The 25,730-nt window shown below is 40.8% G+C and overlaps 1 protein-coding gene across 1 annotated transcript in view; it reads left to right on the top strand.

Annotated features, from left to right (window-relative positions):
- Nucleotides 1–25,730, top strand: part of PRUNE2 (prune homolog 2 with BCH domain) — a 254,834-nt gene that overhangs the window by 55,658 nt on the left and 173,446 nt on the right. The window contains exons 3-6 of the mRNA XM_039242178.1: nucleotides 1,828–2,030; nucleotides 4,926–5,089; nucleotides 21,138–21,290; nucleotides 24,267–24,361. Of these exons, the coding sequence (XP_039098109.1) occupies nucleotides 1,828–2,030; nucleotides 4,926–5,089; nucleotides 21,138–21,290; nucleotides 24,267–24,361 (615 nt within the window). The remainder of the gene's footprint in view (nucleotides 1–1,827; nucleotides 2,031–4,925; nucleotides 5,090–21,137; nucleotides 21,291–24,266; nucleotides 24,362–25,730) is intronic.

Here is a 25,730-nt window from a genome sequence, read left to right as displayed (position 1 = left end):
CATTCTCCAAGTCATACAGCAGAGGCGGGGGCTAGACATCTTCTTCTGATCCAACCTCCAAAAAGATCCTGCTGGGACAGGCTCGGGCCATATGTACTTGACTCAGGTTTCAATATCAGGAGTTGGATATAACTCAGTCAACTAATTAGGAAAAATAACTTGCTGTACATACATTTCTAATGATTATGGGGCGCCTGGGTGACTCAGTTGGTTAAGCGTCCGACTTCGGCTCAAGTCATGATCTCATGATTCGTGGGTTCGAGCCCCGTGTTGGGCTCTGTGCTGACAGCCAGCTCAGAGCCTGGAGCCTGTTTCAGATTCTGTGACTCCCTCTCTCTCTGACCCTCCCCTGCTCACGCTGTCTCTCTCTCAGAAATAAATAAAACATTAAAAAAAATTTTTAATGATTAGCACACAACTGTGATTCAGGATTAGCCTGACCGTTAAAAGAAAAAGCCCTTTGTTGGAATGGCTTTGTGCTTTATATACTATAATGATTGGTGATTCATTTGTTTCACTCAGCAAACATGTATTAAATACCTACTACTTGCCAGATGGGTTTATGCACTAGGAAACATAACTGAACAAAAAAAAAGACAAAACTCTCTGCCTTCTTAATGTTAGGAAAGGAGGTAGATGACAAAGATATTAAAACTGTGTAATAAGCACTATGCTTTGACAGATCTGGTGATGATGTGAGAACAAAGGCCACTTACTTTATGCAAAAATTCAGTGTCACCAATCCCCCCCCTGTCTCAGGGATATTTGGGGTTTATTGCTGTGCGTTCATAGTAATTTTTAAAAGCACCTTTATTTTTTTATAAAATTCCTGTAGAAAAATAAGTTTATTTTTGTGAATCTGAAATTCTCCCACTCCTACCGTCTCCTGTTTCCCCTTCTTACCATAATTGTTTAAAACATTTTTAAAACTTTATTTATTTATTTTGAAAGAGGGAGAGCGAGCGCACATGAGCACAGGTGGGGGAGGGGCAGAGAGAGAGGGAGACAGAGAATCCCAAGCCGATTCCGTGGTGTCAGCGCAGAGTCTGACGTGGGGCTCTAACCCACAAACCAGGAGATCATGACCTGAGCCGAAGTGAAGAGTTGGGCGCTTAACCAACTGATCCAACCAGGCGCCCCCACCAAACAATTTTTTAATAACAAGTTTGTTAATATGTGATGTTTTTGTAATATAAGAAATGAACAGAGATCTGTCTGGCAGTTTGTGGGTCAAATCTGGCTCATAAATGAGTTTTTGTTCATTGAAAGAGTCTTATCCTGAGCCTGAAATGTTTGCACGTAAACCAGTGGCTGGAGCTCGGTGGCAGGCACCCATGTAGATGGGACGTACGTGCCTTTCTGTGTCACACCGCCCTCACCCACCCTGCGGGAATCCTTCTGATTTTCTGCTAATTCCATAAAGTCCTATGAAGTTGTTTCTCCTGAAAAGGAGAATGTGTGTGTGTGTTTGTGTGGGTATATATATATACATATATATTTTTTTATATACATATATTTATATATATATATATTTTTATATATTTATTTTTTTAACTGTGGAGAGGTTGACATGAGACATAAAATATTTAAACTAAGGCACGAGAGGTTTCATGGGAAGTAACAAGCATTTAAAAAATATTAGGGGCCATTTACCTGTAGATGCTGCTCTACTAATTGGGTTCAGGAACAACGGATTCTGAATGTCTTCTGGGTTAGTGAGGCCAAAAGACTGTCGTTCCCTTTACACACCTTTGGGCTTGTAAAAAATGGTGTTGTGCTTTTCCCCATCGCTCTTGTCGTGACTCAGTCAACTTTTTTTCTTGGTAGGTCAGTCCGCCTGGAGTTCTCTGTTTGCCAGTGCTGAACATACCAAGAACTGAATTCAATTACTTCACCGAGACAAGGTTTATTTTAGAAGAGCTGAATATCTCTGAATCATTCCACATATTCCGAGATGAAATTAATCTGCATCAGCTAAATGATGAAGGGAAGTTATCTATAACGCTTGTTGGCAGCAACGTGCTGGCGAGGTGAGGCTCTGGAGGGAGCTTTGATCCTTTAACCAAGGCTTTTAGGGAAAAGTATCACCTCGTTCAGGATTTTGGTGGCCTCGGGAGATGCATTACAGGCAGAGACCATCAGAAGAAAAAGAATATTTTTTCTTCTTGTATGACAAAATGTGGGCTATACCAGCTCTCTCTTTTGGTTTTTGCATTTCAAATATGACATCTTTGAATGGAAAGTTCTTGTAGAATGGACCAAAATTCATTTTGAACCATTGAAGCAGTTTGTTACAGCAACACAGCACAGTCCTATGTATTGATGGTGTCAATGTTTAATGAAGGCTGAAATTACATACTCACTAAAACCAAAAGGTTCTTGGGGCGCCTGGGTGGCTTAGATAAGCGTCCGACTTTCGCTTAGGTCATGATCTCGCGGTTCGTGGGTTTGAGCCCCGCGTCAGGCTCTGTGCTGACTGCCAGCTCAGAGCCTGGAGACTGTTTCAGAGTCTGTGACTCCCTCTCTCTCTGACCCTCCCCTGCTCACACTGTCTCTCTCTCTCTCTCCTAGAAATAAATAAAAAAACATTAAAAAAACAAACAAAAGGTTCTTAAGAAAGAAATCTAAGTGGTGAAATGAAAAATTACAGATATCAGTCATTCGGGTGATCTGGTCATTGACTCATCCATTCACACCATTGAGCAGGATAGATTTTTGAAAGTCCATGCAGTTCAAACTTGTTATTTGGTGGACAAGAAATCTGAGACCCACTGTTGCAAATGACTTGTCCAGGGTACCACATGCAGTTAGTAGAAGAGTTTGGATTCAATGTGGGTCCTCTGCCTCCATCAGTAAGTACTTAGGAGTTGCTAACTAGTGCAAGAATCTCAAGATACGTAAAAAGGAATGAGACAAATTGTCTACCTTCAAGGGCTTCCCAATCCAGCACAAAGATGCCCTCTTTTTAAATCTTTAAAAAATTTTTTTTAAAATGTTTATTTATTTTTGAGAGAGCAAGAGACAAGAGCATGAGTGGGGGAGGGGCAGACAGAGAGGGAGACACAGAATCTGAAGCAGGCTCCAGGCTCTGAGCTGTCAGCACAGAGCCTGACAAGGCCCATGAACCCACAAACCGCGAGATCATGACCTGAGCCGAAGTTAGACGCTTCACCAATGAGCCACCCAGGTGCCCCAAGAGATGCCCTTTTGATAAGGTCTATAGTGCTACTGAATGAAGAGTTGCTAGTAAACACCTCAGAGGTTTGAGACAATAGTTTTGTTTTGTTTTTTTTGCACACTTTGCCAATTTGCTAATGGTTTAGGACATCAACCAGTGGATACGATGTCAGTATGCATGAAATAAAAACTTGCACTAGTACCTAATTTTTTATTTAACCCTTTTTAGGAAGCATATTTAATTATGAATACATTGAAATGCCAGTCATGCGGTTCATTCGGCTATAAAGAGTTTTGAACACAGTCTGCTTGCGTGGGGCTGTTTTTATCCCCATGCCATTTGAAACACACATTCTTCTGGATATTTATTCATCAGTGGTTGACTGAGCATTACCGGATGTTATGTGACCGATTTCAGTGATCAGTGTTTGGGATGATCACCTCCCTGACTAAGTTTATGTGCTAACTTTTTCAAACCAACTAATGCAAGTAAATATTGATAAAGACAGTGCAAGATGCTGAAGGAATCTTGGGAAATCAGAATCTTTGGAAGAGTTTTGCTTCCAGTTAAAATTGAAATCCTGTTGGTTTTGGGGCTGATACTGTGCACTTCAGCTTCAGGACTGTTTAAGAAACAGAATGCTTTCCAAACTGAAATTGAGATCTTTGTTTCCTTCATTCCTACTCACTTGTTTCTGGTAGATGGAAAGACCAACGCCAGTCTTATTCACTTCTTTCTTTCTGCCTTTGATAAAGTCAACTCGTCTCACATGTAAAGAATGATGGTGGGGGCGCCTGGGTGACTCAGTTGGTTAAGTGTCTGACGTGGCTCACGATCTCACGGTTCAGGAGTTCGAGCCCCGCGTCGGGCTCTTTGCTGACAGCTTGGAGCCGGGAACCTGCTTTGGATTCTGTGTCTCCCTCTCTCTCTGCCCCTCCCCTGCTCACACACTGTTTGTCTCTCTCCAAAATAAATAAACATTAAAAAATATTTTTTAAAAATTAAAAAAAAAAAGAATGATGATAGAAGTAAATAAGCCCATAGTCATTTTTCTCCAGCGCTGTGACCAGATGTGCAAACTATGGACCCACATTATCAGAGTTCAATCACAAGCTAGTCTGCTTCTAAGCTGTGTGAACTTGGACAGATTTCTTAACCACTTTGTGCCTCTGTTTCCCCATTATAAACTTAGTATTTTTATTTTTATTTTTTTGTTTGAGAGAGGGAATGTTAGGCAGGATCGACACTCAGCATGGAATCTGATGTGAGGCTTGATCCCATGACCTGGGCATCATGACCTGAGCCAAAATCAGTATTTGGATGCTTAACCAACTGAGCCACCCATGCACCCCTGTTTGCTTATTTTAAAGATGAGAGCTTCATTAGGACCCATTTCATAGGGTCATTTTATAGTATAAGACTTGGCAATATTCCTTCTGGCCTGATATTAGTGTCTAGTAGTGGAAGCTCAGTAAATGATAGCTATTATTATTAATTATTATTATTATTATTCAGCAGTAAAACAAGATAGAGGTGCTATGGTGTGAGGGAGCTACTACTAAGCCTCTTGGGGAGGTAATTAGGTGAAATGGCATGTGAAGACACACAGATAAGGGTCAAATGAGCTTACTCCTATTTGGGGCTGTTGAGAGGACGTCAGTTGTGTGAGAGTAGAGATTAAATACTTCCAGAAAGTAACAAAATGTGCCATATCCCTTTTTTTTCCTCTCCTCCATTTGCTTTACAGCGAGGACAAAACTTTAGAATCAGCGGTTGTCAAAGTCATTAATCCGGTGGAGCAGAGCGATGGCGGGCTTGAGTTCCGAGAGTCTTCCTCTTCCCTTGTGGTGAAGGAGATTCTCCGGGAGGCTCCTGAGCTCATCACCGAGCAGCTGGCTCATCTCCTCAGAGGTGAGAGATGGCTCTTTCTCTTAAATACTGGAAGGCTTAATGGAGTGTTTCTCGACTTGCTCATGCAGAATGAGTGTGATCCATTCTTGGGTTAACAACCCCTTTCAAGACCACGGGAAGCTTCATCAGGGAAGCAGGGAGTAAAGAGTTTGTTAAAGAGTAGCATGATACTGAATATTAAAAATGTGCATTTAAAAATAGGCATGAAGGATCGTTGCTGTTTCACTAGTAAATAGAACTGCTGCACTTCTGCTGGGGAGCCGGAATAGCTCCTCTGGCCATCCAGAAGCTTCCAGAGGTGATTCTGGCCCCACAGCAGGGTGACTAAGGGCCAGAATCCACATCCTCACAGTGAAATATCTCCTGATACTGATAGGTGCTTGGATGGCAAAATAAACACCTTTGAATTTGGTGATTTTGTGTAGGGACTTCTTTTTTAAACATTTTTTTACATTTATTTTTGAGAGACAGAGTAAGATAGTGCACAAGTGGGGGAGGGGCAGAGAGAGAAGGAGGCACAGAATCCAAAGCAGGCTCTGAGCTAGCTGTCAGCACAGGGCCCTACATGGGGCTTGAACCCACAAACTGAGATCATGACCTGAGCTGAAGTCAGACACTCAACTGACTGAGCCATCCCGGCACCCCTGCATCAGGACGTTTATAGTCACTTTGTCACTTCATTGGCATTGTAACGTTTTCTGTCTTAACTTAGCCTCTTTTAAGCACTGTGTTCCCAGCATATCATCATCAATTACCCTTTTTGATCTTTCACTTCCACTCATAGAAACCACCACTTTCAAAAAGTGCTTTCTAACCTAGAAATTGTTACTTAACTTTGGTGGCCCAAAATTACCACAAAAATTCAGTATTGTCTCTTGTAGGCCAGCTTTGGATGTTATATAAAGCCTTTTTTTTCTTGCTTTCAGTAATCCGTCTTGAATGTGGTAGACATAGATTTTTCTCGGATTTAACACAAGAAAGTGAAAAATGGTGATTAACAGACTGAAAGCATTTTTTTAAAGGAAAGAGAAGACCAAGAATATGTTGATGCCACTGTTTTTTAAATTTTTTTTTAATTTTATTTATTTATTTTGAAAGAGAAAGAGAATCCCAAGCAGAATCTGCACTGACCGTGTAGAGGCCTATGTGGGGCTTGAACTCACAAACTATGAGATTGTGACCAGAACTGAAATCAAGAGTCGGACGCTTAACTTATCCACCTAGATGCCCCTGACGCTACTCTTTTGAGGACACTTTCCTTCACTTCCTCTGTCTCTTCACAAGGTGGAGAGGAAAAGGTCCAAAAGTTGTGTGACTCCTGTACATAGTTTAGAGCTAATGGCCCCAGTAAACCTGTTTTAAATCTTTTTCTGACAATGGATATCTGTAAAAATGCTCTGTGGGAAACTGTGCCCCCAACTAAACCTACTATGATCATTTATCTCTGTGGCAAAGCAGAAGGAAAATAAAGGGAACGGGGGATCCCAGCCACGAGGGAAATTGTTCAGCAGTGCAACTGCGCAATGCAGGCTAACAGTAGAGAGACTTTTGTTTAAATTTCTTGTGAACTAAGAAGCTCGGTTTATTGTTCAAGAAATACATGTGTTATTTAGCCGGAACAAAAGGTGGTCAGTCCATGAATGGCTCATCATCCTGCTTTTCTGTAAATAGTAAAATCAGATCAAACTGTGATACTGTGATACACTGGCACAAAGGTATGATTTTGTTGTTCATGATGATGATATTGATGAGATTCAGAGTTAGGGGATTAGAAGGGATGCAGACCCTTTTATGAGTTATGTTGGTCTTAGTTGGCGGAGCTACCAAGAATTTGTAGTATGGAAAGGGACCTTGGGTTTTCTTCTCATTGGAGGTTTTTCGGAAGGTTAGGCTTGCTTGGGCACTGGGATGTAAAAGGATAAAGTGCCTCTACGTGCAATGACCGAGGATACAATCCCTGTCATGAAAGAGTCCAGAGACACTAAGCCTGGAAAGTGGCTTAATACTGTGGAAAGAAGGGTCTGGAGACCTTTGGCCAAAGTGCACGTGGATGTTGTACATATATGGAGGGGCGATGGAACATCAGTCTTTAGTAGGTGTCAAAGGGAATCAAGTCGAATTTTGTTGTATTCACTCAACTCCAAGTTCAATTTCATGGGCTTCTGATCATGTATTAGCACCAAACCCAATGGGAGGTTTTTGATGGATTTACAAATAATTTTAGCATTCTTTATTCTCAAAACATGGATAACTCTCTTTCCAAAGGGTTTTCGCTATAAACAGTGAAGGTGTTATTTTATATGGTGGGGTGCTCAAAATAATCATTAATTTGACACACATTTCTAGAATGTATTTATGCATTCTTCTGCATCTTGAAGGAACATAAAATTTTTATCCACACCTTTGCCATAAAGAATTTTGAAAATTGTCTCTTTCCAGATGCTGTGAGACTAGATATTTATGGCTGAGACTTGGAAGAGTCTTTAAAAGTATCCTAATTAGACCTCTTTGGGGGCTATATTATTATAAACTTTATGCCAAAAAGAACCCCTCTGAATTTACTATGAAAAAAAGACTTAACCAATTTGATTATTCTTTGCCTTTCATTCCTGTGGTCATCCCCTAGAACACACCATGCTGAGGCACGCTGGGGTGCTGTCAATGGATTTCAAGTGGGTCGTGATATTGATCCCCCACCCTTGGAGAGGACCCTCTGTATATCTCTTAGCCCACTGTGTTGGGGGAAAAATGGTACTTTCCTGAGGGTTCCTCAGTGTGCAAGAGGTCGGACCTACTCTCCCTTAGCCTTGCTTGGTAAATTCCTTCTCTTCTGCTCAACCTTCAAATATTGCAGTGACCTCGAACTTCATCCTGGGACATTTATTCTGTATACATTATACTTTTTTCTGAAGTTTTAATTTAAATTCCAGTTAGTTACTTATAGTGTAATATTAGTTTCAGGTGTGCAATATTGTGGTTCGATGTTTCCGTACGTCACCTGGTGCTCATTACTACAGGGGCCTGCTTAATCCTCATAGCCTATTTCACCCGTTGCCCACCCACCCTTCAGGTAACCTTCAGTTTGTCTCTATAGTTAAGAGTCTGTTTCTTGTCTATACCCTTTCCTTAAATGACCTCATTTCGTTCTGAGATTTCAGATCTCTGTAACATTACAGGTTCATCTCCAGTGCCCATGTGCATATCTAACTCACACCACCACCTTAACATGGCCGTCATGGACCCCGTCAGTTCCCTGTACCTCCAAACCTGCTTTTATCCCAACTTCCCCATGTCCGTAAAAGGCCCTGCTGACTCACCATGCGTTACTCAAGCCACAGTCCAGGAGTTATATTTGATTCTTTCCTTTACCTTTCCTCCCACATTGATCCATTAGCCAGTCCTGCTGACTCTCTGTCTACAACATAGCCCGAATCCATCCACTTTCCCACGATGGCTCCTAGTAATGCAGTTGAAGCTGCCATTCTATCTCTCTTCCACTAATGGGATGGCCCTCTTTCCTCCATAAAATCTATTGTCTACAAAGCAGTCAGAATGGCCTTTTGAAAGTATAAACCAGTCTTATCAATCTCCTGAAACTCAAAATCCATCACACTCAAAATCCAAGCTCCATCCCCAAGCCCCACAATCTACAACCTGACCTCTCTCCTGCCCTTTGTTTTCCTATTGTGTGTTCCAGGGACAGGGGCTTTTCCAGGTATGCCAGACTCTTTCCCCCCTTGGCGATCTATACAAGCTGTGCCTTCCTTCTGGAACTCTTGTTTCTATCCACCTTTTGCTCCCTCACTCCAGCATGCCAGCCTCGTGAGAAAGGAGACCTTATGTGTTTTGTTCACTGCTCTACCAAGAAAGGAGACCTTATGTGTTTTGTTCACTGCTCTACTGATGTGCCTCAGCCACTTGGAATAGTGTCTGTCACACAGTAGAGCCTCAGGAAATACTGTTGTAAGATGCATTGTGCACCACTGTGGATATACTTTCTACTTTTTAATGTTTATTTATTTATTTTGAGAAAGAGAGACGTGGGGGGGGGTGAGGAGGGAAGTGGGAGAGAGAATCAATCCCCAGCAGGCTCCCTGGGGGCTCGGTCCCACGAATCATGAGATCATGACCTGAGCTGAAATCAAGAGTCAGCCATTTAACGGACTGAGCCTCCCAGGCGCCCCTATACTTTCTTTTTTTATGAATGTATTGATTTAGTGAGTTCTGTGAAATAGTAACATCCATTTCATTCCTGCCCATCCTTCCAACATTCTTAATGTCCAGAATTTGGATGTTGTTCTTTCCAGTAATGAACATGCTTCTTATTTTTCTTTATTTAGCTTTTAGAAATCCTAGTAGAATTTGCTCTGTTCTTTGACAAGCCTTTGTTTTATTTTCATATTTTGTTTGTTTACGTATACATATATAATTGCATATATAATTTTAACCCTTTTGTGGAGTGTACTACATATAGAGAAAAGAAGACAAAACATAAATATAAAAAGCTCAGTGTATTATCACAAAAGGAGCATCCTTTTAACAATTACCCAGGTAAAGAAATTGAGTAAGAAGACATCTTTGTTCCCTTTCCCATCACTACTCAGTCCCTCCCTAACGATAACCAGTGTTCTCATTTTTAGGGCCCACGTTTCCTTGTTTTTCTTCATAGTTTTACTCCCCCTGGATGTAGCCATAACACCACGTATTGGTTTCGCCCGTTTTGCATATTTATAGAAATGGAATTGTATAGCATATACTCTCAATTGTTATTAGATCTCTAGATTTACATTAGATGTACTATTTGCAGAAGTCAGTCATCTATCATTTATCTGTTTGCTACTCCAGTCCTTCCTTCTCTCGTAGAATATTTGAAGCTGTTTACAAAAATGCATGCAAATATAATAAAACAAGAAAAAAGAATCTAGAAAAACAAAAACATATCGAGAAAGGAATAAAATCAAAATAGGATAAAAATATTGAAGGAGTAAAAATTGTGTTCAGTCCAAAACTTGGTGTACAAGCTTCTTGGAGCCAATGAAACCATAGAAATCAAATTAATTGTAATTATATCATTACTAAAACAGATACATAGGCCAGTTCCTCATTTAAAAAATCTGAGTATCTTGTCCTTACATAATTTTTCTGGGAAATACCCCTAATAATGTCAAAGACCTCCTCCATCCTATGCAGCAGCAGTTTACACGGGAACTGGGCGCAATGTGTCAGATACTTTCGACTCTCCATTCAGTGTACTGGTGTTGTTTTAATCGACTTCACAGTTGAGTCTAGTAACCTTATTTTCTGCTCTACATTTCTTTAGTCCACATGTTGCTGTTTTTCCCTAAATACAGGAAATATTTAAATTCAATCATAATGGAATCATTTGTAGTCTCATACTTGCTGCTATAGGTATAAATCACAGTGTTAGCTTGTGAGAGAATATTGTATTCAGATATCGAGGTAGAACCTGGTTATTACGGATGTTGTTAAAAGATCATTTATATAGCAATTAGAAGTAGGTATCTTGTTGCCAAGGTAGAAATAACCTGCTGTGTTTCTCTAATGATCTACCCTCCAGGCCCTGATGGGACAGTTATGGGTAAATGTCAACAGGTGACTCACTCACGGCAAGTGTGTGTTCAGATTTTGACTGAATGAAGTTGACATAATTTGCATTTCCTTAAATTAATACTTCTTATAACAGCTAGGTCTGGCTGTGCTCTTTTGAGAAGACATACCTCAATCTTAGAAATTTCAAGATACAGATCATTTAGTATCGCTTTTATCTGGAAAGACGCAGCTTTACTTCCATAGATTACTTTGCAATTATTTGTGTAAGAGGTTACTTGTCTAAGAAGAGAATGAGCTTGGGATCCTAAATGACCCTGGTTTTGGGGAAAGAGATTTTACTTCTCTCCTCCACCCCACTTCTGTTGTCTCTTTTGAGGTTCTTTATTTTTGTTTTCTCTGCTCTTCTGCCTTTCCTGGTCAGCTTTTTCTGTTCTTCCTTTTTTTCCTCCTTCCTACTCACTGCTTCTGTGATCTTTTTGGAATCATTTCCAAACAAGCTGCAACCTGCACCTGTCTAAAAGTCACCGGACACAGTCAGAGTGGCCTCAAGTTGGTGCTGGGCTGTGCCCGGAGCAAACAGTTGCCACAAGCAAACAGTTATGGACCGGCCAGAATCCTCAGCCTGTGTTCCTTAATTTCCCCAGAGGTGTGCACTGGAGTGCTATTGCCCAATTTAAGCTCCATTAAACTGCTGAATCATCGCATTGGGGACTTGTGTATACGCGCGCATGTGTGTTTGTGTGTGTGTGCACACGCGTGTGTGTGCCCATTTGTGTGTTTCCGGGAACCAGCTGGCAATGATAAGATTGCAGCCACTGATTACCGGTCAGGTTTCCATTAAGACCACACTTACCCCTGAGAAGCCTGTCACATTTACTTGTCTGAGACCTTGACAGAACCTTGATATGAACAGCAAAACAAATAATGGCAATTTTTCATCGCTTAGGACGTAGAAAACCTATGCTCTAGGTTTTTAAGAAACGCATTCTCTCCTTTCTATTGGCAGTGGCATTTGAACTTTAATAAAGAATAGTTGCTTGCTATTTTAGTAGCCTGGATTTACAGCTTCAAAAAAGATCCTTTTAAGGAGGTCAGATGGGAAAGGAACAGAGCCAGATTTTCTCTCTTTTTTTCTTCCTCTCCTGCCCAAACAGGGAAGCATGTCTCCCAGTGAATCATCTGTCTCCCGAAATGATTACAAAGTCCAAAGGGAATTTCATCCATCCTGTTTTGCTCAGGAAGAGGGAAGATCTGTGTTGAGGGATAGAGGAAATAAATTACTTTTTTTTTTTTTTTGCTAGATATAAAACAAGAACAATTCCTCAGCCTCTGATTTCTTATGCCATACCAAGATAAGCCTTTTTCTTAAATTCAAATGTTTTAAATCAAGAAGATTATTAAGCACTTGAATAATATGTTTCTTTTGTATCCCCTTTCAGGCAAAACTGTGATTAAAGTTGTATTTTCTTTTTTTACTCCTTTCTCCTCCCCGCTCTGTTATTCATTCTTTAATTTTTTTGTTTCAGTATAAAAAAAAATCAGTCCCAAGTGAAACAAGGAAAGGAGTTTGAATCCCTTCTTTTCTGCTAAGAATTTATCATGCACAATATGCCTTTACTGTGGTGAATGTTTTCCCCAAACCACTTCTGACTTCATTAGATCATGTTTAATATTAATGTACTGCGATTGCTTTTGGCAAAAGGTCCTTCGTTTTGCCATTCTTTTGAACAAAGAACATTGTGGTTGATTTTTTTCTAATGGAATGAAATGTTTGTTACAATTTTATTATAATTGCTTTCTTTGTTGCTTCTTGTTAAGTCCCCCTGGCCTGTGAATAGCTGTAGCACTGTTGGGTACATGTGTATGGATTAAAAAAAAATTTTTTTTTTTACTTCTGCAGAATTTGCTGGAAGTTAAATTAACTCTTACTCCAAAAACAGGTTGGATTTTGCCAAGAGGTGCCTTTGGCTGCTATATGGCCTGATATTGGTAGTTAGCTAAGTATATAGCTAAATGGGTCTTTAATGTGAAATAGAAACATTTGTTAAAGATGAATCCCTTGGATAAAGCTGGGCCATAGACATTCTTTTGCAGTAAAAACAACTCAGAGTATGGTGGGCAACATCTTGAGTTATTTTTTCCCAGCTACATCAGTACTTAGTGTTTTGAAAAGTCATGTCACATTCATAAATCAGTGTTGGAAGTCTCTTTCATTGACTTATTCTGTAGAATGTTGTTTTTACAAGTGCAATGTCTGTTAATTTCTGAATACTGCTCTCTATTTGTATGTATTTTAAAAATAAGATCCCCAAATCAAAAAATTTCATTCTTAGTCTGATGGTGAAACAGGCACATTTTTGTGAAATTTATTCTTAAGGATCTTATATTTTGATGCTATCACAGTTTTTTTTTTTTAATTTTTAAATTCAGTTCTCTACTTGTGGTGTTATAGAAATAGGGAAGATTTTGTGTTATTAAAGAGATATCGAGTACCCTTGCTAAATTTACTTACTGTTAAGCTCACTTGTAGGTTCTTTTGAGTCTTTTATATACATGAACATATTGTCTATGAGGAAAGACAGTTTTTAGACCTTCTTTTCCTTTCCTTATACCTTTTACTTGTTTTGCTTTCCTCATTGCTCTGGCCAGGGTTTGCAGCGCAGTGATGGATAGAAATAGCAATAGCAAGTCTCTGTCTCATTCCTGATTTGAGGTGGAAGGCTTTCAGTACCTCACAGTTAAATACAAGGCTTGCTTTTTTAATTTGGTTTTTATAAATGCCCATCATCAAATTAAGGCAGTGTGTTCTAACTCCACTTGACTGAGATTTTATGTAATGATTAAATCTTGGGTTTTAGGTAGTTTTACTACTTGACATCTCCTGAGATGATCATATCATTTTTCTCTTCTATTAATATGCTGAATTATATTGGTTGATTTTTGAATGTTAATTTGTCCTTTAATTCCTAGGAAATCCCTGTTTGGTGACTATATAATAACATAATATATTGCTAATTTGATTTGGGACTAGTTTAAAAGGTTTTTTTTGTTTGTTTTGTGGTTTTGTTTTGTTTTGTTCTGTTTTATTGCTATGTTTATGTAAGAGACTTCCTTCTTGCAATGTCCCTGTTGGATATTGGTATTGAGATTATGCTAGGTTCAGAAAATAAGTTGGGAAGTGTTCTCTCTTTCTATTCTTTGGAAGAATTTGTGTAAAATTAGTATATCTCTTAGAAGTTTGGAACAATGGATATTAAATTTTTTTTAAATTAAGTAAATTACTCCCAACGTGGGGGCTTGAACTCACAACTCTGAAATCAAGAGAACAGGCTCCACCTACTGAGCCAGCCCAGTGCCCAGAGATGGGACCCATTTTTATGTAGATACAAAACCATCTAGATTTTAAATTTCTTTCTTCCTAGGTTTCACAAGTTGAGTTTTCTTTTTTTTCAGAAGTATTCAGAACTATTATTCAGAAGCATTTATTCAGGAATATTTTCAGGAGAATTTTATAATGTATTACAGTTTGTTCTTATCTCCTAGTATTAGTAGAATCTGTAGTATGTTACTGTTTCATTCCTCATTTTGGTAAATTATTCCTTCTCTTGCTCTTCCCTTTTTTTTCTTAAACAGTTTAAAAAACTATACTTTTTATACAAATTTTAAAATTTATATTATATTATTATATATTATATAACTATTATAATTATATATAAATAAATACATATTTAATTTTTGTTATATCCTTTTTACATTTTTCAGTTGAGTTTGTTGGGTTTTTTAAACATCGATGCTTTTTTTGAAGTTTTTTTTTTTTTTTTTTAAGTTAGAGAGAGAGGAATAATCCCAGACAGGTTCAGTGCTATCAGCATGGAGCTCAGTGGCAGGCTGGAGCTCACAGACCATGAGATCATGACCTGAGCCAAAAGCAAGAGTCTAGTGCTTAACCGACTGAGCCACCCAGGCGCCCCTAACATCTGATGCTTTTAAAGGTGTATTTCTGGGGTGCTTGGGTGGCTCAGTCAGTTAAACGTCTGACTTCAGCTCAGGTCATGATCTCACCGCTTGTGGGTTCAAGCCCCGTGTCAGCCTGTGTGTGGACAGCTCAGAGCCTGGAGCCTGTTTCGGATTCTGTTTCCCTCTCTCTCTGCCCCTCCCCCACTCACACTCTCTCTCAAAAATGAATGAATGTTTAAAAAATAAATAAAGGTGTATTTCCTCAGAGCACAGCTTCAGTTGCATACCACATGCTTAAGTGTCACATTTTCATTTTTGTTTGTTCAATTAAATAAAATGTGTTGTAATTTCTTCTTTTTTACCAAGAGTTATTTAGAAATGCGTTGTTTAGGGCACCTGGGTGGCTCAGTCAATTAAGCGCTGACTTTGGCTCTGGTCATGATCTCCCTCTCTCTCTGCCCCTCCCCTGCTTGCTCTCTCGCTCTCAAAAATAAAATAAACATTACAAAAGAGAAGTGCATTGCTTAATTTTCTAATATTTGGGAATTTTCTAGTTTTGCATATTACTGATTTTCAGACTATTACGGTGACCATAGATGATTACTCTATGGTTGTAATCTTTTAATCACACATATATTTAAAACTCCATAAGATATAATTGTTTTCTGCAGCAAACATTGATTTATTCTTATCCACACATTCTCAGTCTCCAGTGCTCTTCTTTCTTCCCTGCATTCTTTGCTTCCATATATAATAGTTTCCTTCTGCTTTTATTATTGCTTTTAGTGTGGGTTTTCTCTTGACAGACAATTTCAGTTTATTTTTCTGGAAGTGTCTTTATTTTGCCTTCATTTTTTCATGCGTTCACTCAGTACAGAATTTCAGTTTGGCAATGATTTTATATCCACGCTTTGCAGACAATTCCGTTGTCTTCTGACTTCCATCATTTTGGATGAGGTCAGCAATCCTTTCTATTGTTGTATCTTTGACAGTCATGTTTTCTTTTTCTGATTGATTTAAAATTTTTATTCCCTGTAAGTTTTACCAGTTGTAGTGTCATCTGGCTAGAGGTCTTTTTCTTTGTGTTTATCCTGATTTGGGCTCATCGCTGAACACAAATGGTGGAGTAATAGCTTTCATAAATTTTGAACAGTGATTGGCTGTTGCCTTTTTAAATATAATTTTAGTCCTGTTTTCTCTCCTCCAAGGGAAACTTCCCTATCATGTATGTTAGGCCTTTTCTCCATGTTCCCCAGGTCTCTTATGCTCATCTCTACAAATTTTTATCCCTTTTTTCTCTCCAGACTTCAGCATGGAGATTTTCTTTAGGCTTATTTTCCAATTTACTAATCTTCTCAGTGGATCTAATCTGTTGTTAAACATATTTTTTGAGCTCTTTTTTAAAAAAATTTTAAACGTTTTGTTTTAATTAATTAATTTTTAAACATTTATTTTATTTTGAGAGAGAGACAGAGAATGAGCAGGGAAAGGATAGAGAGAGAGAAGCAGGCTCCAGGCTCCAAGCTGTCAGCACAGAGCCTGACGTGGGGCTTGAACTCATGAACTGTAAGATCATGACCTGAGCTGAAGTCGGATGCTCAACTGACTGAGTCACTCAGGCGCCCCTTTATTTTATTTTTTGAGCGAGCGAGAGAGACAGAGTGCAAGCAGGAGAGGGGCAGAGAATGTGAAGCAGGCTCTAGGCTCTGAGCTGTGAACACAGAGCCCAATGCGGGGCCCAAACCCACAAACTGTGAGATCATGAGCTGAACCAGGGTCGAACGCTCAACAAACTGAGCCACCCAGGCATGCCTATTTTTTTGAGTTCTTAAATTCAATGATTAAATTTGCAGTTTAAAAATTTCTTTTGCATATTTATTTATAGATTCTAATTCTCTACTGTAACTCTCCCGCTCCTTTAAAAAATTTCCCTCTAGTTCTGTTTCCATTCTTTTTCTCATGAGTTTTTTTTTCCCCTCTGGACTTTTCAATCATTAGATCATATTATTTTTTTTATGCCTGGTAGTTTGTAATTGATGGCTGAATAACATGCCTGAAGGGTGTAGAGACGATGAAGCGGTGGATGATGAGCTTCGTTTGCTCTAGAAAGGACTGGTTTTTGCACCTCAGAGGCAGTTAGAAGAATGTCAGAGAAACTTCATCTATTTTGTGTTTGAGCTGACTCAGATCAGGACTCTGTCATCATGAGGACTAATCCATTCTTGCCTCATCCTTCCGCTCTAGGAGGTAGAGGCCAGCAAACTTTATCTGCGTAAAGTCAAGTAGTAAATATTTTAGGCTTCTCAGGCCTAGTTGCCTCTGTTGCAACTTCTCACCCCGTCATTATAGCACAAAACATCCATCAATAATATTCATAAGTGCGGTTGCACTCCACCAAAACTTTCTTTAGAAAATGTGGCGGTGGGCCAGATTTGCCTTGCAGGTCATTTTCTCCAATCTCAATCCCAGGGTGTAGCTCTTCAGGGACCTCTCCTCCAAACCTTGGGTCCTTCTCTGCAGAAAGCCCTAACACTCAATTTTTGTTTCACTGTCCCTGTAAAACTGTATGTTATATCTGTGAATCTTTTTTTTTTTTAATGTTTATTTTTGAGAGAAACAGACAGAGTGTGAGCAGGGGAGGGGCAGAGAGAGAGGGAGACACAGAATCCAAAGCAGGCTCCAGGCTCTGAGCTGTCAGCACATAGCCCAGCGCGGGGCTCAAACCCACAAACTATGTGACAGTGACCTGAGCCGAAGTCAGACGCTTAATGGACTGAGGACCCAGATCTGTGAATCTTCTTATCTCATTGGCTACAACTTCTAAATTAGCAAATACCCAGAGAGGAAAAGCAAAAAAAAAAAAACCAAACAAAAAACAAAACACCAAATGTGGGCTTCACCTCTTTGTACTTACCTTGTCTCTGGGATCTCCACTTTAAAGTCACCTGGGTAACTGTCTGATGCCATCACAGATTTTTAAAATATATTTTACTGTAATTTTATAAATTTGGGTCTTTTATCTAGCTTTTCTCCTTGTTCTTGGTACAAGTCGTTTATCAGAGCCAGAAGCAGATGAGGGTCTTTTTTGAAATTCAGATTCACCGTTGCCTCAGCCAAGGGTGGAAAAACCGCCTTTATGTTTTGGCTTCTGTGCCAGAAATTGTCAGACCAAAGGATACACTCTGAATCCAGCTGGCTGCTCCCCACCTTTAAATGATAATTTATCTTAAATCTGTCCACTTCTCTGCATGCTGATTGCTTCTTCCTTGTTCTTATCTCAAATGGCCTTCGGGGGGCACCTGGGTGGCTCAGTCGATTAGGCGTCCGACTTCAGCTCAGATCATGATCTCACGGTTTGTGAGTTCGAACCTTGCGTCAGGCTCTGTTCTGACAGCTCAGAGCCTGGAGCCTGTCTTCGGATTCTGTGTCTCTGTCTCTCTCTGACCTTCCCCGGATCATACTGTCTGTATCTCTCTCTCAAAAATAAATAAAACATTTAAAAAAAAAAAAAAAAAGGCCTTCAAATTCTCCCGTTGGGCTTTGTCTGATTCTTTCTCTACTTGGTAGCCAGAGGGATTTTTTAAAAATGTTTATTGACTTATTTTATTTTTGAGAGAGAGAGAGAAAGGGTGAGGGGCAGAGAGAGAGAGGGAAAGAGAATCCCAAGCAGGCTCCACACTGTCAATGCAGTGCCCGACACCGGGCTCAACCCTGCCATCATGAGGTCATGATCTGAGCTGAAATCAAGAGTCAGATGCTTAACCAACTGAGTCACCCAGGTGCCCCCCAGATTTATGTTTTATAAGAATCCCTCCTGGGCAGCTCAGTCAGTTTGCATCTGACTCTAGATTTCAGCTCAGGTCATGATTTCACAGGTGGTGGTATTGATCTGCATGTCAGGCTCCGCCATGACAGTGTGGAGCCTGCTTGGGATTCTCTCTCTCTCACCCTCTCAGCTGCTGCTCTCTCTCTCTTTCTCTCAAAATAAATACATAAAACATGTGAGCACGTTATCTCTTGCTGCTTAAAACTCTCTTTTTTTTTTAAGTGAACTCTAGGCCCCACATGGGGCTCAAACTCATGACTCAGATCAAGAGTCACCTGCTCTACATCTGAGCCAGCCAGGTGCCCTTCATTGCTTAAAATTCTTTAATGTCTCTCTATTTCATTTAGACTATAGAAGACAAGCTCTAAGATGGCTTGTAAGGCCCTTCATAACCTTGCCCCTATCTACCTCTCCAATCTATGTTTTCAGGGTTTTTTTCCCCTAAAACCATACTATCTAGTTCAATTAATTGTTTTCCATTCCTTGAGCCTCTCCACCTCAGTGCCTTTGCACATGGTCTACCTGACCACGATCTTCTTACTTTTCCTTCACATTAAGTTATCCTTCAAGTCGCAGCTAAGGTTAACTCTCTCTACAAAGCTTTTTGTGACTCCTAAATTCTGGCCTAGATCCAGAGTACTATGTATTTCCCCAGTGATACTCCTCATACCTCTAATAATTAAATTTTATGTGATTACCTATTTGTAGCCCCTAAATACTCTGAGCTTCAAGAGCCATGAGTGTCTGTATTTCAGTCTTGAATCATTGCATCTAGCATAGTGCCCTGCCCAACGCAGGTGCTTCTTTGTTTAATGAATGAATGAATGAATGAAATACTTTAAATATATTTGGCATATTTACTGTTATTATGATATTTGCATTGACTGATTCTCAATATAACTTTATAAGCTGGGAAAGCAGTATTATTTCTGTTTTAAAATGAGCAAATGGTGGGGCACCTGACTGGCTCAGTGGAACATATGATTCTTGATCTCAGGGTCATGAGTTCGAGTCCCAGGTTGGGCATATAGCTTACTTGATTAAAATAAATAAATAAATAAATAAATAAATAAATAAATAAATAAATAAATAAAAGAAAATGGGAAAGTGGTCATAAACAGGCCAGCTGACTTTCTTGGGGTTTTTCAAGATGTTTAATGGCGAGTATGGATCTAATCTCTAGGTTCTATAGGTTTTAGGATAGATGTCAAGATTGCACACCATGGTTTTCCATCACTCATGACATCATTTCTCCTTTTTCTTTTAAGTTTATTTTTGAGAGGAAAAAAAAGAGTGGGGAAGGGGCAGAGAAGGGGACAGAGGATCTAAAATGGGCTCCATGCTGAGCCTGATGCGACCTCACAAACCACGAGGTCATAACCTGAGCCAAAGTCGGACACTTAACTGACTGAGCCACCCAGGCACCCCCATTTCTCCTTTTTCATTCTTACCTCTTTCTTTCTTTTCTTCCTTTTTTCTTTCTTTTTTTCTTTTCTTTTCTTTTCTTTCTCCCTCCCTCTCTCTTTCTTTCTTTCCTTTCTTCCTCCCTCCCTCTCCCTCCCTCCTTCCCTCCCCCCCCTTCTATTTTTTTCTTTCTTTTCCCTTCCCCTATGATTATCACTAAGGACACGCCAAAGCCAGAGAGATGGTGAAACCTTGATTAATCAATAGGTGTGCAGACTTGTAAGAGTTTAATCATTCATCAGTAAGCAAAACTTTTCTTTCCCCCATGGCTCCATGTTAGCCTGGGATCAGGGCTCAAGGAAAGGGGATGTGACAGGTGGCAAATCCTCTTTCTCATGGTGAGATTGTGCATAGACGATTCCAGGAGCTTGTTGGAGGTTGGTCATTCCTATTGGCGAATTACTTTGTATTCAAAGCCTAGAATGTACACCCAGCTTGTGAATTCTTAAAAATGGATAATAATAACTTCAGAGCAGAGTGTGGGTCCTGGGACATCGGGAATGGGCCCCAGGTTCACTGCCTTGCTGCTGACAGTGAGACTGTCCTTGTGTTGTTAGAAGGAAGAAGATCACAAGAACCGTGTAATGTGATGAGTGGGAGCAGTCTTCTCCATGGCCTCTGAAAGGGAGTATTAAAGGGAAATATTAAGTAATATTAATATTTAAAAACAGTTTGCCATTAAACTTCATTCTGAAATCAGAAAAACACGTATATCTATTTTGTAGGTTTGTGTGGGAAAAGCTATTCATTTTGTTCCCTTTACCCCATAAACTCTGTCCCACAAAGTGTGCAGAGAGTCACATTGCAGAGATGAATACCTGGGGAGCAAAGAGGCAGGGCAGACAGTATCTGAAGGCCTTACTAAAAACGGCAAGAGGGGCGCCTGGGTGGCTTAGTCGGTTAAGTGTCCGACTTTCGCTTAGGTCACGATCTCGCGGTTCATGGGTTCGAGCCCCGCGTTGGGCTCTGTGCTGACTGCCAGCTCAGAGCCTGAAGCCTATTTCGGAGTCTGTGTCTCCCTCTCTCTCTGACCCTCCCCTGCTCACGCTCTCTCTCTCTCTCTCTCTCTCTCTCTCCCTCCTACAAATAAATAAAAATATATATAAAAAAACAGCAAGAAACTGAAAGTGGACGTGTGGATAGACAGGCCAAAAAAAACATTGATTTTCCTGGCTCTCCCCTCCTGGCTTGGCTGGAAAGTTTAAGGCCATTTTCATTCGTGTCTTTCAGGTAGCATCCTTTTCAAGTGGATGACCATGGAGTCCGAGCAGATCTCAGAGAAGCAGGAGGAAGTTCTCTCTATCCTGGAAGACAGATTTCCCAGCTTACCTCCAAGAGAGGACATTATCAACATCCTGCAGGACACCCAATTCAACGCTCAGGGTGAGTGCCCCCGGCCCCGGCCCTAGTCGGGATGGCCGCTGGGACCGCATGTTGCCAGGGCCCAGACGTGAGTCTGGCTGTGCCTGCATTTTCTTCCCTAGTGCCTGTGCCTGTGGAAGATTCTCAGGCACGTGATGTTGACTCACCCGGAAGCGGGCAGTCTGTGCTGCGGCCTCACCTCTGGGGCCTTTGTGTCTGGATGGATGGCTCATTCACGCATCTAATGTGCACCCCAGATGCCTCATTACATGAAATCCCTGTGCCGAGAAGGTTCTGTTCTGAGAAATGTGGCAGGAGCGATGTCAAGTACAATGGGATTTCATAAATCAATTAATTTTAGGGGGAAAAAAAAGGAGCGGGAGAAGACAGCTATGTAGATAAAATTATTCTCTAAATCGAAGCTTTATCAACATAGTGGATTTCCTGGCTCAGTTGCTTTATAATAATAATAATAGATATAATTAGGAGCACCTGGGTGGCTCAGTCAGTTAAACAATAGATATAATTCATGGATGCCTGATACACTCAAAGTTTTGCTGGTATAACTTTGCGTGGATTATCTTAACTGAGTCTTCATGACAATCCTGACAGTCAGGTGCTGTTATTGTCCCCAGTTTCCAGACCTGAACACTGAGGCACAGAAGGGCGGCTTTGCTTTCTTGTCACACACACAGCTGGTGAGTGACCAGGCCAGACCCAGACAAAGCCTTCTCCCTTCGTTTGGAATCCCCCAGGGCCAGAGCCTGAGGCAAAGCACCTCAGGTTTGGGAGGCGAACCCAAGAAGCACTGAGAGGGGCTGGAGTGGTTTATGGAGCAGCGTGTTAGCTCTGTGGGAGGCCGTCACCCCATGCGGGAGCCCGGGGAAAGGGTGTGGAATTGCACCTCAGTGTTACCCCCCAGCGAGGGGTGCAGGGGTGCGTTAGAACTTGCTCATCCAAGCTCCAGGGACTGGTTGTGAAAAATCAGGAGTTTTGTGAATGGGGTTGTGTTGGGTCGGCAGCTGAAAATCAGCGGTGGTGGAAATATCGACCCCGTAGTTACGAACAAACACTACAAATCAAGCTTGATTGTTGGTTGTTAAATATTTACCAGCACAGCACTGGGCTCTCGAGGGCTGCTCAGTCTTGGGGGCTCTTAATTCCCCCGGAGCAGCCTCTGGTGGCCAGGAAAAGCCCTCCGGGAGAGACGCAGGTGCCGGGGAATGGGTGTCAGGCTGGTGCACACGGCGACGGGAGGTGTGAGGACGTGTGGGTGGGGCCCCTACGCACCTGCTGCAAGTGTACAGGTGCGCATGTGCGTGTAGGGGTGGCTGCATGATGAGACGCAATCTGCCATTCACTTTCAAACCTAGATCAAGATTTTAACGTCACAATATATTCTATAAATCACTTATGCTGTAGTATGGTAGATGGTGGCCTTTTAGTCTTCAAGTCAAAGAAAAATATTTCGTACCCAACTGTTTCCCCACACTGCTGTGATCGACGGAGAGTTCTAAGGAGGAGGGCAAATAGTCAGCTCTGGTGTTTTAACATGCATCTGGGAAGGATACATGTGCTCTAGTGGACTTTAAAATTTTTTTTCACATTTATTTATTATTAAGAGACAGAGCTTAACGGGGGAGGGACAGAGAGAGGGAGACACAGAATCTGAAGCAGCCTCCAGGTTCTGAGCCAGCTGTCAGCACAGAGCCGGATGCGGGGCTCGAACTCAGGAACCATGAGATCATGACTTGAGCTGTAGTCCGACGCTCCACCGTCTGAGCCACCCAGGCACCCCTGTTGGGCTTTATTATGGGTCTTCTCCCCAAAAGATTGGGACTAATAAGATAAAATTACCTAGGATGGGATTTCAATGTCAAGTCAGACCCTTTCCTGTTTTTCAGGGATAGATTTTATTGAAACACATGGGTCAGCTGACTAAAACTACCTTCTAGATAATTTAGCCATTCCAGATTATTCTTCCAGTAGCTCCAGTTGCCAAAGCCTATTGCAAGGGGACCCACTCAGTCATGATATTTTATGGGCCATATTTATAAAGTGCACCTTGAAATTTTTTAACGTTTATTTTTGAGAGAGAGACAGAGTGCGAGCAGGGGACAGGTGGAGAGAGAGGAAGGCACAGAACCCGAAGCAGGCTCCAGGCTCTGAGCTGTCAGCACAGAGCCCAACACGGGGCTCGAACCCACGAACTATGAGCCAAAGTTGGACGCTTAACCGACTGAGCCACCCAGGTGCCCCTACAAAGTATATTTTGAATAAAATTACAACTGAAAATATGGAGGCTCAACTAAAGCCATCCTGAAAGCAAATTTCAATCTTGTGACATATTCCTTAGCTAGTTTGCATGATTATGCCAGGTTTTCCTCCTTTGCCCACTTCTCCCCCATTCCATTCTCTGCCCTGGTCTGCTGTGGGCCTCTAGGGACTGGCCTCAGAGTGTTTAATACTCTGGCTTCTGGTTGGGTTTGGTTAGTGAGAAGAGTTAGTAACACATGGAGTGTGAGGGTCCAAGGAAGGTGAATAAAGAGGCTGTACTATTTTTCCCTGGCTTCCTTACTGATTTGATACTGAGTTTCTGGCAGCCCCTCTCCTGTACTTTCAAGTCTGTTTCTTCCTTGTTCCTTTGCAGTGTCTGGATGCTTCACCATCTTTTATTCATTTTCTTAGCCAACCCCCCCCACTTCTGTATGTGTCCTGCCATTAAAAAATCGTGCGTGCGTGTGTGCGTGCGTGTGTGTGTGTGTTTGTATATGTGTGTGTGGCATGAGGGGTGAAATCTATTTCTAGGAATGCTAACTGGTGCAAATATTGTCTCTAACGTGATTTTTGCCTTAATGTGTGTGTTTGTTACGGGTAAAAGAGATATTAGTGGGGGAACATATTGAAATTAACGGGGTGAATTCTTTACATAGTCCCTTGATAGTACCCAAAAAAGTTCCCCAAGTGTAACATAATGTTTTCCCCTCTCATCTGTAGGGTTAAGTATTGAACAGACAATGCTGAAGGATCTAAAGGAACTGTCAGATGGAGAAATAAAAGTGGCCATTAGTACTGTGAACATGATGCTTGAGGTAAGGGTGGGAATTGTTTTTTTTTTGGGGGGGGATGGCGGATTTTACAATATATTTTCTACAGCATAAGTCAGCGTTACTCTTTTGTTCTGAATGCTTCACTGTGATATATTTGACTAGGAATGCGGGTTGTTATTTTGGATGGAAACACTGTGCTAAGTCGATGAGAAATGCCACACATGGATTCCCAACATGAGTGCTATTTCATTCATCTGAGTACAAGACCTAAGACACAAAATTCAAGTTTGTGTGCGTGCGTGTGTATAGTCCGCTGAAAACAGTGATTATACGTGTAATAAGATTCCCTTCCATTTGCTCTGTGCACCACCCCACATTGTCCATCAGACTTTTGTAAGAAAGCAAGTTGTCCTTTGGCCCTTGTAAGCTAATTGGATGCATGTCATTTTTGGTAATCAAGGGTGACAGCTCAAGTATTCACAAGCCTCTCCTTCCAGTCTGTTAAATGAATGACTCAAGAGTGAATATTACTCTTGTCTTTGTGTGTTTCCTTGGTAAATTATCTTATGTCGACTTTGGGGGTTTTCAATGACTTGTATGTTAATCTTAATTAACCTAACTAATGGGGATGATATTTTGCAGAAGCACATTTGTGCTGTACAGAAGTCTGTGTATTTCTTTACTGTTGTATTGCCTTGATCAAGGCACTGAGCGCTCAGATTTATGGAGATAAAAATTGCTATAGAGCATTTCATCTTTTGGTTTTTAGAATTGCGCATTGCCATTCCATTTCTTTTTCCTCATGGTGTCGATGACAATATCAATGTGTGTATTTCTAGTGGATTGCAGGCATGCATCCGGTATCCATACCTTTGAAAAACCAAGAGCAACCCAGGTGCTTTTTTCCCGCAATTTCTTTGGAAAGTTTATTCCCTGTTGATTGACATCATAATTCAGCTCACAGATCTATATGAGTACCAGGAGGCAGACTGTTGTCACTGGAGAGAAAGAATCACATTTGGTGGTTACATTAGTGTCTCATAGTTTATAGGGCGCGTTCTCATTGTATGTGATTGGTATATTGACTCAGTTGTGTCAGTGGACTTTCAAATTGATAAATGCTCCATATAATTAGATGTGGATGTGACTCAATACAAGAGATACATGCAATTTGGGATGTAGTAACTAGATAATCACCTTCAATTAGAAATCTGCTTTGTATATAGAAATCCAAGGAAAACATGGATCTTGCAAGGGTCAGTAGCTCAGAGAATCATTTCTCCTAGTTCAAGCCTTAGGGTTTTCTTTTTCCTCCCCCCTCCCCTGTCTCCCTTCATTTAATGGCATCTTATTAGGTTTTAAATGCCTTGTTTGGAATTCCTTTCTAAATTAACATAGAGTATCTTGTAAT

The sequence above is a fragment of the Hyaena hyaena genome, unplaced genomic scaffold (assembly GCF_003009895.1).
Source record: "Hyaena hyaena isolate Hyena2069 unplaced genomic scaffold, ASM300989v1 scaffold_206, whole genome shotgun sequence".
Taxonomy (NCBI): Eukaryota; Metazoa; Chordata; class Mammalia; order Carnivora; family Hyaenidae; genus Hyaena; species Hyaena hyaena.
The sequence above is the reverse complement of the archived record's forward strand: the minus strand, read 5'-3'. Positions and strand labels throughout refer to the sequence as shown.